The 16,077-nt window shown below is 39.0% G+C and overlaps 1 protein-coding gene across 1 annotated transcript; it reads right to left on the reverse strand.

Annotated features, from left to right (window-relative positions):
• Positions 1-4,828: 4,828 nt before the first annotated feature.
• LOC139662318 (uncharacterized protein C11orf98 homolog) lies at positions 4,829-13,203 on the reverse strand. Its single transcript, XM_071540977.1, has 4 exons — positions 13,127-13,203; positions 10,561-10,685; positions 9,493-9,590; positions 4,829-6,069 (listed from the first exon to the last, which is right to left on the reverse strand). Exons 1-4 carry the CDS (start codon positions 13,163-13,165, stop codon positions 5,960-5,962), a joined length of 372 nt encoding a protein of 123 aa, XP_071397078.1. The 5' UTR covers positions 13,166-13,203; the 3' UTR covers positions 4,829-5,959.
• Between the last annotated feature and the right edge of the window lie 2,874 nt (positions 13,204-16,077).

Raw genomic sequence — 16,077 nt, forward strand, 5'->3', positions numbered from 1 at the left:
AAAAGCATCAGCTAAATGCCTGAAATGTGAAAGTAAACGCACATTACGCCCACATCGATTGGAGGGATAGGTGGTTCTTAAAAGCCTACTGAAAGCTATGGAGTTAAAGCAACCCAAAAAAGTAACTGACATTTTTAGGAAATTACAACATTAAAAAGCACCACATCCTGAAACCTTTAAACAGGATGAATAATGTGTTGTTAAGGGAAGACAACAGGTTTTTGGGAGATTGTCCCATTGGTCAATTTCCCTGTGAAGTGATGAGAACACAGACAGCAAAATAACCCATGTGTCCCTGGTGGATCATTGGCTCTGGTGCTCCATTCTAACACTTTATCATACACTATGTTGAGTGATAGTGGGCTCCATGCTAACGCTTTATCATACAGTATGTTGAGTGATAGTTTAGACACCATGCTAAATCTTTAGCATACACTATGGTGTGTGATAGTACTAGCACTAAAAATCACTGTGCAACAGCTACGTACGCAGTACGTTATTTTCTATCAATTTTCATGTAAATCTAACCAATCTCTTATACAAAACTGACAGACGTGGCCACATATCATTTCAGATTACTTACCATTTAGCTGTAGTTTCTCATTTTCTCACCTTTGAGATAATGCTAGTGGTCTACTATCACTCAACAAAGTGTATGCTAAAATGTAAACATGGAGGACTAGAGCCAATAATCTACTGGGGTCACATGATTTCGATGTCTATCTGTTCTCGTCACTTAATGGCTAAATTGACAAATAGGCCAAACTCCAAAATACTTGGTGTATTTCTTTTAAGTGTTGCCAACCTGGCTTTACTTCCTCTGAGCAGCAGGCCAGGACACAGTCCCGCTCCGACTGGACTACACGGGCGTCCATGGCGGTCCCAGGTCGGGTTAAGGCCAATCTGACATTGACAATAGCCTTTTGGTGCTGTCTGGAGAAACATGTCTCTGGTTCCACAGCCGAGACAGGAACAGCTGCCATCAGCGTCAGCATGGAGAGGATGAGCAGCCTGAGCGTCCTCCAGGATCGACCGGTCACTGAGAGAGTCATGGCTTCAGCAGATCCACAAGGCTCCGTTTCCAAATTGCAAGCCCTCAGAGTCCACAGTAGGAGAGCAGATATCCAGAGAAATGTACTATGGGGTAAAAAAGCAGAGGGTGTACATGCCGTTTATATTCATTCTACACTGTCATACCTCAGAACAAAGGATGTGATGATATATAAGTTAAAGGTGATAATATTAACTTCAACAGGGATGGACAATGGCAAAGGGAGCAGATTGATTGTAGGTATACAAACATTTCTCGGAGGCAAGACCGCTCTGGAAGCAGAAATAATCTCATTGGTTGAGTTAAACCTCAGTGGGCGGAGCCAAAGAACCACATTGTTGATTTCTGATTGATTTCTGATTGATTTCATTGATTATTTCTACCTCCACAGCAGCTCTGCATCCGGGAAACATTTGTACAGGCCTAACTAAAACTCCAATCTGCTAAAGAGGACAAATTCAACATGGAGAGCAGTAGGGGAAGAAATCAAGCTAATACGATGTATTTGTAAAATTGGCAATATTTTGTCTCCTTTGTGTTGTGGCCATAAAGTGAAAATCCACCCATGAACAGAATTTCCGTCTGGATTTGTCAACATGAACATCTTTCCCAAAGACAGAGACAAGAGAGCACCAAGACACAAATCCTGCAGCTGCTACACTGATAGCGAACGGGAAACAGAATTTCTGAAGAATCCAAGGAGATTTTATAGAGATTTGGTGATATTTACACATTCTTAACTGTAGCTCTACAAAGAAATAAAGCTTCTTTGGAGGTAAAAGCTCAAACAAATATTTGAACCGATGAAGTCAGAATCTATTAGATTTTTGGCGGCTCAGGGCTTTGGCTCTCGACAGCAACACGGATTAGAGTCTAAAATTGTTCATGTTCACAAGTGTTGATTCATATTGTCTAAGCTAAGTGAACCTTCTGTTTCACCAACAAACATGCAGTAAACATTGTATTAATAATGAAGACAGAATTGGATTTTGTCAGGTTGCTAATTCAGGAAATTTGACATTATAATACCAAAATCCTGAAGATTTTGAGGTGAGGCCCCTTGGTGGCAGTCTCCAAACCAAGCAACATTAAGACAGCCGTTCACATGAAGCTAAGCACTTTGTAAACTTCCAGACACTTCATCTAAGTTACTTCTTCAAAATCTTATCAGCTCAATGACGTCGGTTTCTGTGTGGCACCATAAAAACCTTGTTTTCCACTGTCCCCGCGAGCCCCAGATCTGTCTTAGCTTTGCGACTGACAATAGAACAAAAAATAGACCACTAAATTTAATATCAATTCGGCGGTGTAAAAATAGAAATCTAAAAATGGAACCATTTCATCCACTCCTTCATAGCAGGGGGGGGGTGAGTGAGGTCGATCACGATTCACACAGAAAATCTGGTGTGACGATAAACACCTGGAGCCTGTCTGAATGATGCTGCAAAAATGAACATCCAAGATATCTTCAGTTTTCCAATGAAACCCTGTAGATGTGAAATTATACAGCAGAATGATAAATAATCCGGTTGTCTTCATCAAACTTGAGTTTGAAAGGAAATCATCCTCCTGTGAATAATTAGTTCTACAACTATACCATGGACGGACACATCAGTTTGCCTTCCCAGCTAAATTGAAACCCCAAAAATCACTGGTATTAAGAGCTGAGTACTCACCACCTGCCTGGCAGTGTAAGCAGTCCTCCATCAGATGCTCAGCAGCCCTCTGAGTCCACAGTCCACCGGCTCCACACAGCAGGACTTTACCCCGTCTCCTACATGGGACATGATGGCATTTTCAGTGTTATCTCCTTTACTGCTATAGCTATCTGACCTGCTATCGACACGATTACCGTAACCAAGTTTATATTTGCACCTTGCTCATGTCTGGTGCTGGAGGCTTGTTACAGTGGGACAAAAGACAGAGTGAATCATCTGGAGCTTCCTCTGAAAGCAGGAGCGCTCAAACGCTTTCATGTCATGGTCCCCCAAATAGACACATTAGGGCCATGAACCCCCATTAGATCAGATTTTGTCCCAGAGACCTATGTGTGAGGACTTTAGTTGATTTATTAATGAATTGTAGAAGTAAGCCTATATTGCTTTCTGGCTCATTAACAGTCAAACGATCTGAGATGGAGGAAGGAACCAGACTTGGATCAACCTTAAAAACATCCATACTGCACTTTACAGAGAGATTCAAATTCATGTAATAGGTTACCGATCAAGGTAACTCTGCTTGATATATTCTATTAAATAATGGGTTCGCAAACATTTTCATGTTACTGTCATGTCCCAAACGGATACACATTAGCCCATAGATTGGCCCCCCGTTTGATAAAAAATGATTTTAGGTGTTGATTTAGAGCTGAATTATAGAACGGTCTACACTGTTACCCTCAAGGACCCCTGGAACCCTCTCAAGACCCCCTGGAACCCCCTCAAGGACCCCTGGAACCCTCTCAAGACCCCCTGGAACCCCCTCAAGGACCCCTGGAACCCTCTCAAGAACCCCTGGAACCCCCTCAAAGACCCCTGGAACCCCCTCAAGAACCCCAGGAACCCCCTCAAGACCCACTGGAACCCCTTCAAAGACCCCTGAAACCCCCTCAAGAGAACCCCGCACCCCACTTTGAGAACCAGTGACTTAGCCAGTAGGCCTAGTTTGGAAGTGTGCTGGGAATAAGACAAAAAAAATAGGATCAAAACAAGCCCAGAAACATTAAGCCTGGTATGTTATTGGTGTTAATAATAAAAAAAAAGATTCCAATTTCCAGTACAAATGCCTTAAATTAAACAGCTTGGCTACTCACTGTTGATAGGCTACAGAAATTGCTCAAGGCCAAAATGTAATTCGGTGATAACTTTTGTCTCACCGTGCAGCAATGGATGTATTTTATGTATGTCTAAAATAAGATAGAGGCTATGTAATTGCTGCCTTTGTGTAGCTTCTTGTAGGCTATTCCCATTGCCACCTGTCATATAGGCTATCCGAGCTACAGAATGGCCAAAACATACGTCAGATGTAGGCTACTGGATCTAATTGTGCTACTATGTAATCTACCCCGAGACACAAAGCGGCATGCTGTGTTCTCGGTGAAATCTTTCCATTTCCCCCCCCCCTTCCACACGTACTTGTCCCTTTTCTCGGAGGACACAGGTCGACGCGGCGCTGCATCCGTCGGTCAGCACAGGTCGTTGACTGGAAACTGGAAGCCCAGTATCCGAACCGGTTCAGTCCCAGTAACCGAGCTGCTCCGAGGACACATTACCCATCCCAAGACTCCGAGGACATGTTGACAAAATTGTTGGTCCAGAATCTCTCCCAAAAAAAGAAAAGAAAAAAAAGAAAGAACACAGCGGCGTTTCTCTTTTAAAATCTCAATAAACGGCTCTCCGCGGTGGGTTAATCGACCGTGAAATACAGAAATAAAAGCGTCTCTATCGGCGGCATGGTCAAGCTGGTAAATACCGTCAATAGCATAGTCCCGTGGCTCCAGGATGGACTACATTACATTATGGCTGGTGCGGAATCTGCGATGCAGGAGGAGATCTTCTTTTCTCCCGAGTCTGACCCATTTTAGTCTTTGTCCTCTGGTAGGGGGAGGGATGCTCTACCCCCATATAGCCTACACTATATTCTGTCGTCAACACATTTCTATTATTACTAACGAAATTTTTTTTATATCTATACAAACAAAGCTCAAATCTAACCCTCTCTCAAAATAAACAAAAAACAAAAAACATAGGCTTTAATATAACAAGCATATTTAATTGCGCAATTTATAGGCAGATTTATCAATAATTGAAGAGGGTGAACAATACATGTGATATACAAGCACTCCACCAGCTGAAAATTATGCTAAAATAAGCCATATTAAGGGAGACATTTGTGTATTCATGCATCACTTTATATCATATTGTCATTGAATTTGTTCCTTGAACCAATATACTGTGCTACCAATTTAAAATGATAAATCTAAGATAATTTGTGCTTTAGGGCTAAAATCACAATTTCTGATTCCAGAAATCAACCCAAAGCATCACAAGGTCGATGACAAAAGAAAAAAAGCACAGAAAACTAATATTTGAACTTGCAAAAATCTGGCAGATTTTGCAAAACTCATCAATCCACAGTACACCAACTTGAGAATGCAGTACAGAACATCATCTACCACAATAAGCAGCTGTATAAGCCACACAGACAGGTGGTAATGGGATGTAGGAAATTAAATAACATTACATTTGTGATGCACACAAACAGTGATCAGAAACAGCTTGAGGGTATCTGCAGGTTTCAGAAAGGCAAATGTAACACTTCTTAAGACTAACGCTAAGATTGAACATAGCAAATTAAATTTCTGAAACTATATATGGGCAATATAAAAAAAAGGACAACAGGAAAGTCTTCATATGCCTTAACTTCATATCCCTAAAGCAGATATGATGCATATTGTAGAACAGCGGACATGACTTCAGACTTAAGGGCCTGCAGACACTCTGAGATAAACAAAGTGGCAAATATGAATATCTAAGGCATATCTGTGGAAAGTTTTGGCAGAAAACACTTCATATTGGAGTGAAATCTTCACAAATTATTCCTACCAATAATTTGATATTACATTTCTCAATTATCTTCGTATTCTGCCAGTATCTGTATGTAAATGCACACCCTGCCTGACTGGAACAAGTGGAGGCAGACCCTAACACCGAACATCCCCCTGGGCATAAACAGTGAAAACTGACTTTGCTTCCACCTGTGTTTGTTCAGAGAAGCCACTATATCATATTGCCCATTCAGTATTCCATTCAAGGATGAACTAACTCCCATTTGTCCATTCAAGTCAAAAGGCAGGATGTTGCCCTATATGGCTGGGAGCCAGCAGCGGATCGTGTTGTTGCCCTCCTCTCATTCCATATCTGCCATCTCAACGTCCTCCTGGGACGCTGGGCCCGCTTTCTTCTTTTTGGCTGGAGCGGATGCCGGGGCCTTTTTCTTTGGTGCCGCTGTTGGCTCAGCTATGGAGCGAGACAAAGACAATCAAAATAAATTACAGTTTCATGACACTCAGGACAAAAAGTGAGACACAGACCGAGGAGGCAGGCGACTGCTCTTGTAGAGGATTTGCGGTGGCGTCACAAAATCTCTTAGCAACTAAAACTGGCTCCATCATGGAAGTCCAGTGGAGAATTGTCTGTGTACAAATAATGTTTAAATATACAACAACCAGGTTAGAGAAGATAAGAGAGATACCAGGTTGATTTCTAATACAGTGAGCAGAATCTTTTTGTGTTAGATGGTCTGTTAGATGGTACAAAGCTCGTAGGATGGAGTGAGAACCTAACCTTCCCTATGATTGTGCCATCCACTGCTGGACAATATTCCTATCTTTGGAGAACAAATATCCAGTGTTGGAACTTCAGCATCCAGCAACCATGGAGGCATGGAGACTTTGGCTAGTTTGGCAAGTAGGTGGCTGGCCATTGTCTGACCGACTATGGGACACCTGATTAACTATGCATACTGTCGACCAAAAAATTAAAACATCATTAAAACCTGGGTGTAGGTGACATCATTTACAGCAGGTAAATGACCAAATAGATTGGAATTCTAAATCTGTTTGATTCTGTTGACAACCAGAGGGTAAGTCAAATTTCCACAATACTGACAGTTTGGTTTGGTTTTAGTAATTTGGCTAACTTTACATTAACAGGGCCTTTGTTCAATTATACCATGAAATTGAGAAGTGGAACCAGAAGATAGGCGACGACCTTAACAGATGGGGCTCACTCCCCCTTGACCTTGGCAACCGGATAATGACCATCAAAATGAACATCTTGCCCACATTACTATATCTATTCCAATCATTACCAGTTCAAATTCCTGACACACAATTTAGAGCATGGGACAAGCACATATCAAGGTTTATTTGGGACGGCAGAAAACCACGAATAAGATATACTACATTGCAGTTGCCGAGGGAGGAGGGGGGGGATGGCCGTACCATGCCTGAGGGATTAATTTGTAGCAGCGCAATTGAGACAATTGATTCTTGGTGTAACCCTGAATATGAGGCCAACTGGAAAAACATTGAATTATCAATATCAGGTAGATCTGTACAATCCTTTTTGGGCTGTCCATCTATTATCAAAGACTCGTTCGATATCCAGAATCAATGGGTTTGTTTTTCTTTAGGTATATGGTTAGACTTCGTGAAGAAGTTTCAGATCCAGAAAGAGATAAAACTACTTAGGTGGCCAGCATATGACCCAAATTTTAAACCAGCATCCCAAGATCTAAGATATAGACAATGGTTAGGCACGGTATCACATGGTATTCTTCTTTAGTAAAGGATGGGGAATTAGTAGACTTCCAGTCTATGTCCGAAAAATATGGTTTAGAGAGACAAGATTTCTATAGATACTTGCAAATGCGGCACTATTATGTAAAAGAGGTGAAGGGACCCGAGCAAGGAAGAACCCTCTGATGTTACACAGATGTTTATTAAAGCATAAAACTCGGAACCCACCAGACGGATCATTGGGGACCTGTATCTCAGAATATTATTGATGAAGAACAACTCAACAGACTACATAAAGCAAAACTGGGAAAGAGAACTGGACATTGAAATCTCCCCGAAGGAACGGTCTCTCATCATCCACACTCAGATGACTACGACAAACTCTAGTTGGAGAGACTTTTGCTGGAAGAACTGTGTGAGGTTTTTCATAACCTCAAAAATAAAATCAAAACAAACTGGACTTCAGAACCAATGCTGGAGACAATGTGGGCACTTATTGGCAGATCACACCCACATCTTCTGCTCCTGTCCCATCTTGCAGCCTTTCTGGGCTAATGTCCCAGCCGCCACTAAGAGTATATTAGGATTTGATATTGAGTTCACTTGTCTCTCTCGCTACTTAGGAAACATATCTAAGGAACTAGATATCAGAGACAAATATTTACTAAAAATTCTCATGGTAGCAAGCAAGAAGGCAATTACAAGACGCTGGCTTCTTAAGAGCCTCCCACCCTGAACCAATGAATAGATATTGTAAACAGCATAGCACAGTATGGAACGCATGACATTCAGTTGAAGATTACAGTAAGAAAGGGGAGAAGAGTACTGGACTAAATGGGATACATACCTGTCTAACAAAGAGTCTGACAACTGAAACTATAGTAAATGCAATTGTGAAACACAAAAGTGAATGTGAATGAAAGTGTACCATTCTATGACTAACAACTCATATGTACATCATCCAATGTAACTGAGTGACCTCATGTTTACTGTGTTATAAAACAGAAAAAATAAAGTATAAAAAAAAAAAGAAATTGAGAAATGGAATTCTCATTGCACTGGGCCTGTAAGTAAAGGTGAACAGGTAGATTTGTTTCTAAATGTAGGTTACTGTGACACAGTAAACTGTCTTGTCTTTAGATCTAGTCTCTACTCCAAAACACTCTGAGTTGTAGCTTTGTTATTTTCCTAACTAGCCAGCACGCTAATTTAGCAAAGCAACCGCTGTAACTGCGAACATGGAACTACTAGCCACTAACACTAGCACGTAGCTTTGAGTGTTGTAAGGTTTGAACCATTTGTTTGACTGAAACATGGCTCCTGGTGCCTTATGTTAGTGGTATGTTTACTGGTATGTTGATTTCTTTGCAGGCATACATGTTTGCTAGTTAGCTCTTGTTTGTAGTATGCTAGCTGTTGTTTGCTAATAGCATGGTTGGTATGGCTGTTCATTAGTAGTATGTTTGCTGGGATATTGATTGTTATGTTGGCTTATGCTTGTAGCATACTATCTGACAAAGTGGTTGGTAGTAGCTTGGTTGCTCTGGTTTGTTAGTAGCATGGTTGCTAGTATATTGATTCTTTAGAATGATGAAATGTTAGTTTTTGGTTGTCTGTAGCATGCTAGCTGATAAATTGTTTGCAGGTAGCATGGTTGCTGTGGTTTATTAGTAGCATTGATATATTGATTCTTCAGAATATTGATATGTTGGCTCGTTAGCTTTTGGTTGTCGTGTTCAACCAAAAACCTGTAATGGGAGGTAGCCACTTGCTAATCCCAGTGACATACCTGCATTCACACTCAATGCTGGAACATTTAGATTAGGTGGCTGGTGAATGGTGCTGCCTTTCTGACAGTCCGTTTTTCCGATTTATGATGGCATAGCATGATGTCCTCTATATTCACCATTTGTAGGTTAGTACATAATTCTTTAGACATCCGAATTGGGCATCGGTATGAATGCAGCGAGTACTGTTCAGGAAGAGGTAACTTTTGATTTGCTGTGATCGGTGAAGCTGAGGATCTGAGAGGGACTGAACACATTCGCGCTCCGTTCTGGTTAGCATGAACGACATCTGTAACACTGTCATAAATATTGTTTAACAGTAATGCTGAACACACGACCAGATCTAGCGTTACCTTCCATGCCGGCCTTTTCCTGCTGCATATGATGCAGCTGTTTGAGAAGCTTGCGTTTCTTCTTTCCAGATAGAGTGATGTTTGCTCTTGCGCTGGAGCTGAGGGGGAAATAAAGCACAACGTACAGTGTGGGACAAAGGCTACACATTGCTTAATGTTTTCTTCTTGTTTGGCGTGGTGTTGTAGCAGGATAACATTTTTAGATATTAAACTTAGGGCTGGACGATAATTCAATATTATCGTTTATCATGTTTCAGTGGGATTATATTGTGATGATATGGTGATTTTGGGATATCGAGACACACAATTCTGCTGTCTGAACTGATGATTGTTCTCATCCGCTAATTTTATTTAGAAACTCAGACAAAATGAGGTATGGTAGGAATATTATGTGAAAATTTCAGTTTAGTTTGACATCACACCAAACATTACCATTCGGTTCAATATGATGAACATTAATTTGATTATTTAACGTGATTTCGCTTATGTGAGCCATATCGTCATATATATATTGATATCGAAAAAATCCTTATGATTATCATGATATTGATTTCAACCATATCGTCCAGCCCTAATTAAACTTGGTATTAGTATAGAAGTCAAAATTCTGGTATTGTGACAACACTAAATTTGCAATTCAGTCTTGCTAGCTCATGTTAATGTTTGGTAGTTTTAGTCTGTTTTATAGGTTTAAAACTAAATATTATATCTTTTGCACTTAATATAGCATAAGGAATAATTGCAGCAAGGGTTTACGTTTTTTTCCTCATAGCCTATATCACTGGTCTCCAACCATATACCATTGAGAGCCATATGTATGCAGGTTTTCACAACAACCAAACACTGATTCATTTCAGTGACTAGTTCCTCCTCTCTGGTTGAAGGTGTGTAAACTAGTTTGGTTGGAATGAAAACATGCATACACATGGCTCTCGTTGGATGCTGATTGGAGCATCTATTACCTTAAAAAAAAAAAAAATGCAGTCCCAACATCTGGAAACATTCACAGAATAGTGTGTTCATTCAGGACATTACAGCATTTAGTGACTGTTGGTGCCGATTACTGACTTTCTCTTCTTCAGGTGATGGATGGTGATGAGGCCCTGGTCGACCACTGCTCCAACAACCTGACGCTTCTTCCTCTTCTCTCTGCTGAGAACTCGGCGCCGCTTGAAAAGCTTCTTACCCAACTCCTGCAAGACAAGAAAGTACAATGAATAATCATTTGGCTTGGTTAACTGTAAAAAGCAGGCTGCATTATTCTCTAGTGTGGTTTATTAAAAATATCATCATAACTAAAACCCCAGAAATACTTTATAGTAACCTATCATTTCTTTTAAGATAGACATCATTATTCTACTCGGCAGCCATCAGAGGGTCGTTTTCTGTTGCCTCCGTGTAGAACTAGTTTCATACAGAGATTATACACAGTAATACAGTTCATTATCGAGCAATGGTGGCATGGAATTCATTACCAAGTTTTTTGATTTCAGAAAGTAATACAACATGTTTTAACAAAAAATTAAGATTGTATTTGTTTACACAAGGAATAGTGTAGAATATTATATTACTTTGTTTTTAAGCTATCCATCCCACTTTTATTTGTGCTTTAGTGGATGAGTTGCTAAGTGATTTCTTTTTCTCAATTACTCAAGAGATGAAATTATTATATAGAGCTATCATATGTATTAGACAGGCTTTGAGTTGGTGTTTGTTGTTGTGTGTCTTAGTGGTTGTGTTATGTATTGAGTCGTATTGTGAGTATGAATGTTACGGATGTGTATTGATGTATTTTCTGTTATTGAAGTATTGTTAAAAATTCTAATGGAGACCCCAGGAAGAGTAGCTACTGTTACAATACAGTAGCTAATGGGGATCTAAATAAACAAACAAACAAACAACACATGAAAAACTACATGGTAAGGCAGACGAAATGTATCAGTAACCTAGGTGATAAATAACTTATTTATCAACAAGAACCTGTTAACTTAACAATTAACTACAACAAATGAGACTTTGGCCATCTGACCAGCAGAGGGCGCACTGAGAACACAACTTGGAAAGGGGCTAAACAGAAGACAGCACTTGACTTAAAAACAGCAATTGTTGCTGATTTGGTGACTTAATTGTCCTCTCAAGCATGAAATAATTCTTCAGCCCAAATAAGGAATTCTGAATAGTTTTGCTTTCAGGGGTTGCTCTTTTATGCATCTCTTTTATTTGTTGAGGTGGATTGTAATTGTTTTTGAAGCATTCCAGCATTTTGTGGCTTTGTGAAGCAAGGATGGTCATGGTCATTTCTACTGACATTATTTCACCCATTTTAAACAACACATGGGTTGGCAAACAGGATCCAAATATAGGATCCATAGGAGTGGATGCGGATGGAATCTGGAAGCTCTGAAATGACGACACAGTACCAACACACTGCACCATGTACAACAAGACAATGAAACACTACAGTTGCTGGTATATGGTTAAATGTTGCGTTTGAGTCTTAATAATGGTTTCAGACCTCTTAAAAAAAAGCTGTTTCTCTTTTCACTGCTTTTCTAGTGATAAATTAACTTGGTTGGTTACCTGATTGAAGAGAGACACTGTTAAAGTGAAAATGAACTTGTTTTGTAACATTTACAGTACTTTCTGTACAAATTCTGTTTTTAATCGGTCTCTTCAAAGTCTCTCACTCACTGAATTCTCCCGAGGCTCACAGCCTGCAGCACTAATTGGTGCCCACTTACTTTTCACCAGGGTAATTGAATCATTTCTTCCATGCCACATTAGGAGATTTAGGAGACACATTTTCATGGCTGTACCTGAAATAGGACATGAGATCTGCCTGTTCAAATTCTACACACTTTTAAGCATTATGGTAAACTTCTATTGCTCTGGTGCTTACAGTATTTTGTGTTCCGACTCAGAAGTCTGTGTTTGATGCTTTTAACAACTTCTTCATATCAGAGAATATGGTTTTGTTTCTTGATTGCAATACTGGCCTGTCTTCATTAGACAATGCTGTTTAAATTTTATGCCTATTTGGGAAATTCCCACTTCATAAATCTGGGTTGATGGGCTCCAAACCCAACATCTGGTTATTTTGCATAAACCTTTCAACTTCTTATCTAAAGAGAAAACTAACATCACCACTACACACCTCCCTTATATTAGAAAATATAATAAATCCCACGGATAAATAGTAATGTCAGAATGAATGCTTTAAAATAATGTTTCAGTAGGTATTCTTCTCCTTTTTTGACGTTTTTTTTTCACTCATTGAACTTCCCTGTACTAATGCTCTCTAGTACACGATAGAACATGCGTGGTGTACAAAATGTAGGTTATGTTTGTAATGACATGTTCTAATTATTCTAATAAAAAGAACCATGTCATGTTGACAAGAGGTAGATAGCGTGGAAAGGGGGAAAAGTAAACTTGAAACCGTGGAAAAGTGGAAGAAAGCCAACAACTTTACATATGTCTACTGTTAGCTAACCAGGCTAGCTTGTTTGCTAACTGACAAGCTAAACAGTCGTAACTTGAAGCAAAACGGAACTGTCGCGGGGCATTAAGTTGAAGAATTTCCCCTTCCTGTACTTTATGTTTTATAAAGCTTATTTAAAATCGACTCTCTTACTGTTTTGGGTCTGTTGATCTTCCCTCCTGGAGGAGACATGCTTGCTTTCTCTCACATGGGCAGAAGGTCTTCTTCTACTCGGTGTTTTCAGGCGGTTGTCTTCCAGCGGTAGATGCATTACCGCCACCTGCTGGTCACTGGACGCTACAACTTCTAAATTCCAAATCCCATACGTCAGACACAAATACCCTACTAGATAAACCACTATAAATTCTCTAAAATTAAGCTCTTTTCATATTTAATTGCATTTCTCAGAATCCAGCTTGTGGCTTTTAAGATTTATGTATTGGTGGCGGTATACTATTGTCAAAAATGGAAGGGTTATTTAGATTTGTATATACATTTCTTACCAACTTCTGTAATCAAACAGGTTGATGCCAGTTTATTCAACTTTATCTGGAGCTATGTTGTGAGAAGAAAGAGGGCGGTAATAATACTATATCTTAATTCTTCAAATAAAACCTTTAAAGTTAAATGGATTCAAAATTACCTCCAAAATAAAAGTAGCATCTGGAATATAATTCCAAATTTAGTTTTTCAAGAAGTTGGAGGTTTACAATTCCTTAATGGTATGGGTGAAGTATACAACTTTGAAGACATTATATGCAAGTACAATGTCTGCAATACACTGGCTGAATACCAAACCATAACTGAAGCCATCCCTCTTGGTATGATCCAACTTGGTAGATGGAGACATCCCTTCACTTTCACTTACAAAAACTTACTCTGGATACATGTATTCCTATTTCTAAAATATACTGGAATGCGGCTTTGGGACAGATACTTTGGCATAAGGTCTTCACTGTACCAAATAAATATTGTATATTAAACAAAGTGAAAGACGTGTCTTATAAACTTATTCACAGAATGTATCTTGTAAAAACAAACATTATAAAAAGATTCAAAGTTGCCTCTGATGACAAATGTGTTATTTGTAATTCTTGCCCTGAATCAATTGGACATTTATTTTGGAAATGTTATTATGTTGAGGACTTCGGAGTGGGCTTCAGGACTTCTTATGGACAAAACCAACTCTGAATGTCAATCTCACAAAAAAGGACATCCTATTTTATTTTCATAAGGACAACATTGACACTGAAATCTTTTATTTTCATTTTATAATCAATCTCCTTATTTATTGGGAAGATACCTGATTCACAAAACAAAATGGTCAGCAAGCAAACCTTCATTGTAAAAAAAAAAATGTAATGCACAATGTAAAATGCAGTGTAGAGGCCGTTGGAGGCTCTTCGCGATAGTCCTGTTTGTTTACAGTAATTATACTCACTGGCGCCTATACCATTAGGCAAGTTAGGCAGATGCCCCTCCACTTGGAAATTAGGGGTGAAAAGTGGAGGTGCACAAAGACAATTTTGCCCCTCCACTTTCCCACCCCTTTTAAAAGTCAAAATTTAATCTTAAATATCTCAATCTTTTCAATCTAATATTGAATTAAAAACAAAGTAAAATATCTGTCTCTGTGTCCGTCTGCATTTGGATAGCAGAGTTGCATTTGGATTGCTACACCCCCTTTCCAACCCAAGTGGTATATTCCAACCTGCGCTAAAAATAGTCTGCACTACGTACCACAGACGATGGGATGATGCTATTGTGAATGGAGTGACAGCAGCATAATTGTGTGAACCATTGTTTGAAATTGTTTGAGAGTTAAAAACAAAAAAAAACAAAAAAAAAACAGCACGGGTACGTTTCTCTGAAGACCTTAACCGTGTAACCACCAGAGGTGAAAGGCGAACAGTTATGTGAACTAACGTTTGGCTAGCTAGCTAACAACTGGTGTTTTTTTGAGGGTTGGCTAACGTCCCATTTCGTGTTCTGCGTGCCAAAGGTGTCACTCTTTCGCTCTGAAACTGTTTAACATTTTGCAAGCTATCTAGCAAAGCTAAAGTGATATTTTTTCAACAGATTATTGAAGATGAAACTGTTAGCAGTGTCAGCACAGCAGAGCAACAGCAACAGGTAGGATGCCAAAGCAAAAGGATAATGTTAGAGGAAAGAAAAGAACTATGATATTCCAAATGAATTAATGTTTATATACATGTTAATTCATGTTTTTCATGTAACTGGCTTATTTGTCATTTTGTGCAATAGAGCCTATGAATTCTGTTATTTTCCAAAAAAAGAAATGAAGCCTTTGCAGACACCTCTCATGTGTAATAACATCTCTTTAATTGTAATGGGTTCTTTAATGCAGCATTGAGAAACAAGCATCACGGTTACAAACCAAATGTATAAAAATATATATGTAAAATTGCAGGAAATGGCGTATTTTAGATTAAATAATAATTCCCCCTCCCTATTCAGATATTGCCTCCCCACATTTCACAAAGCCCAGGATTATACTAATGTCTCAAAATTAATGTGGTAATGATTTATAAATGTTTAGTCTATAAATGTTAGTTAAAATTACACACATAGTATCTTTAAGTAGAAAAGAAAGATGTGTAGTGTGAAATAAGTGCAATCAATCAATAAATATACAATATATAACAAATGACACAAGGGAACCCATGCACAATGGTGAGTTTCACATTCTCTTAAATTTGTCTAAAGAACTTCGATGACACACTTTATCATCACATTCAATATTAAAGACTTGGATTCCTCATTAATTTAACTTTGCCTTTAAAGAGCTGGGCAATAATCACTTAAAATGACCATGGTATCATTCTTTGGCTCAAATGTCTCAGTCTGAAAATCACATTTACTAATCTTTAAAAAAAAAAATCTTTTGTACCACTGCCACAAGTCTGCTTGTGTTTATTTAAATTCAAGACTTCCCCATCACAAACCATAGATGCTTGTTGAAAACCAATCTTCTCACACCGCCTCATTTTGCTCAACCACTACACACTAAAAATATAAGGTACCTGTAAGGGTTCATAGTTAGGGATTGTGTTTTTTGGGGGGGAAATTAATTTGTGTGGAGA

Source organism: Centroberyx affinis, unplaced genomic scaffold (genome assembly GCF_046629955.1).
Source record: "Centroberyx affinis isolate AG114_WGS23_722 - 3 ecotype Tasmania unplaced genomic scaffold, CSIRO-AGI_Caff_v1 ptg003756l_1, whole genome shotgun sequence".
NCBI lineage: Eukaryota > Metazoa > Chordata > Actinopteri > Beryciformes > Berycidae > Centroberyx > Centroberyx affinis.

Bases quoted from the DNA above. Each gene is read 5' to 3' on its own strand.
- LOC139662318 (XM_071540977.1), bottom strand. From the start codon at position 13,165: ATGTCTCCTCCAGGAGGGAAGATCAACAGACCCAAAACA. The intron at 10,686-13,126 runs GTAAGAGAGTCG...CTTGTCTTGCAG, and splicing joins AGATCAACAGACCCAAAACA to GAGTTGGGTAAGAAGCTTTT. The intron at 6,070-9,492 runs GTAACGCTAGAT...CTCGCTCCATAG, and splicing joins GGAAAAGGCCGGCATGGAAG to CTGAGCCAACAGCGGCACCA.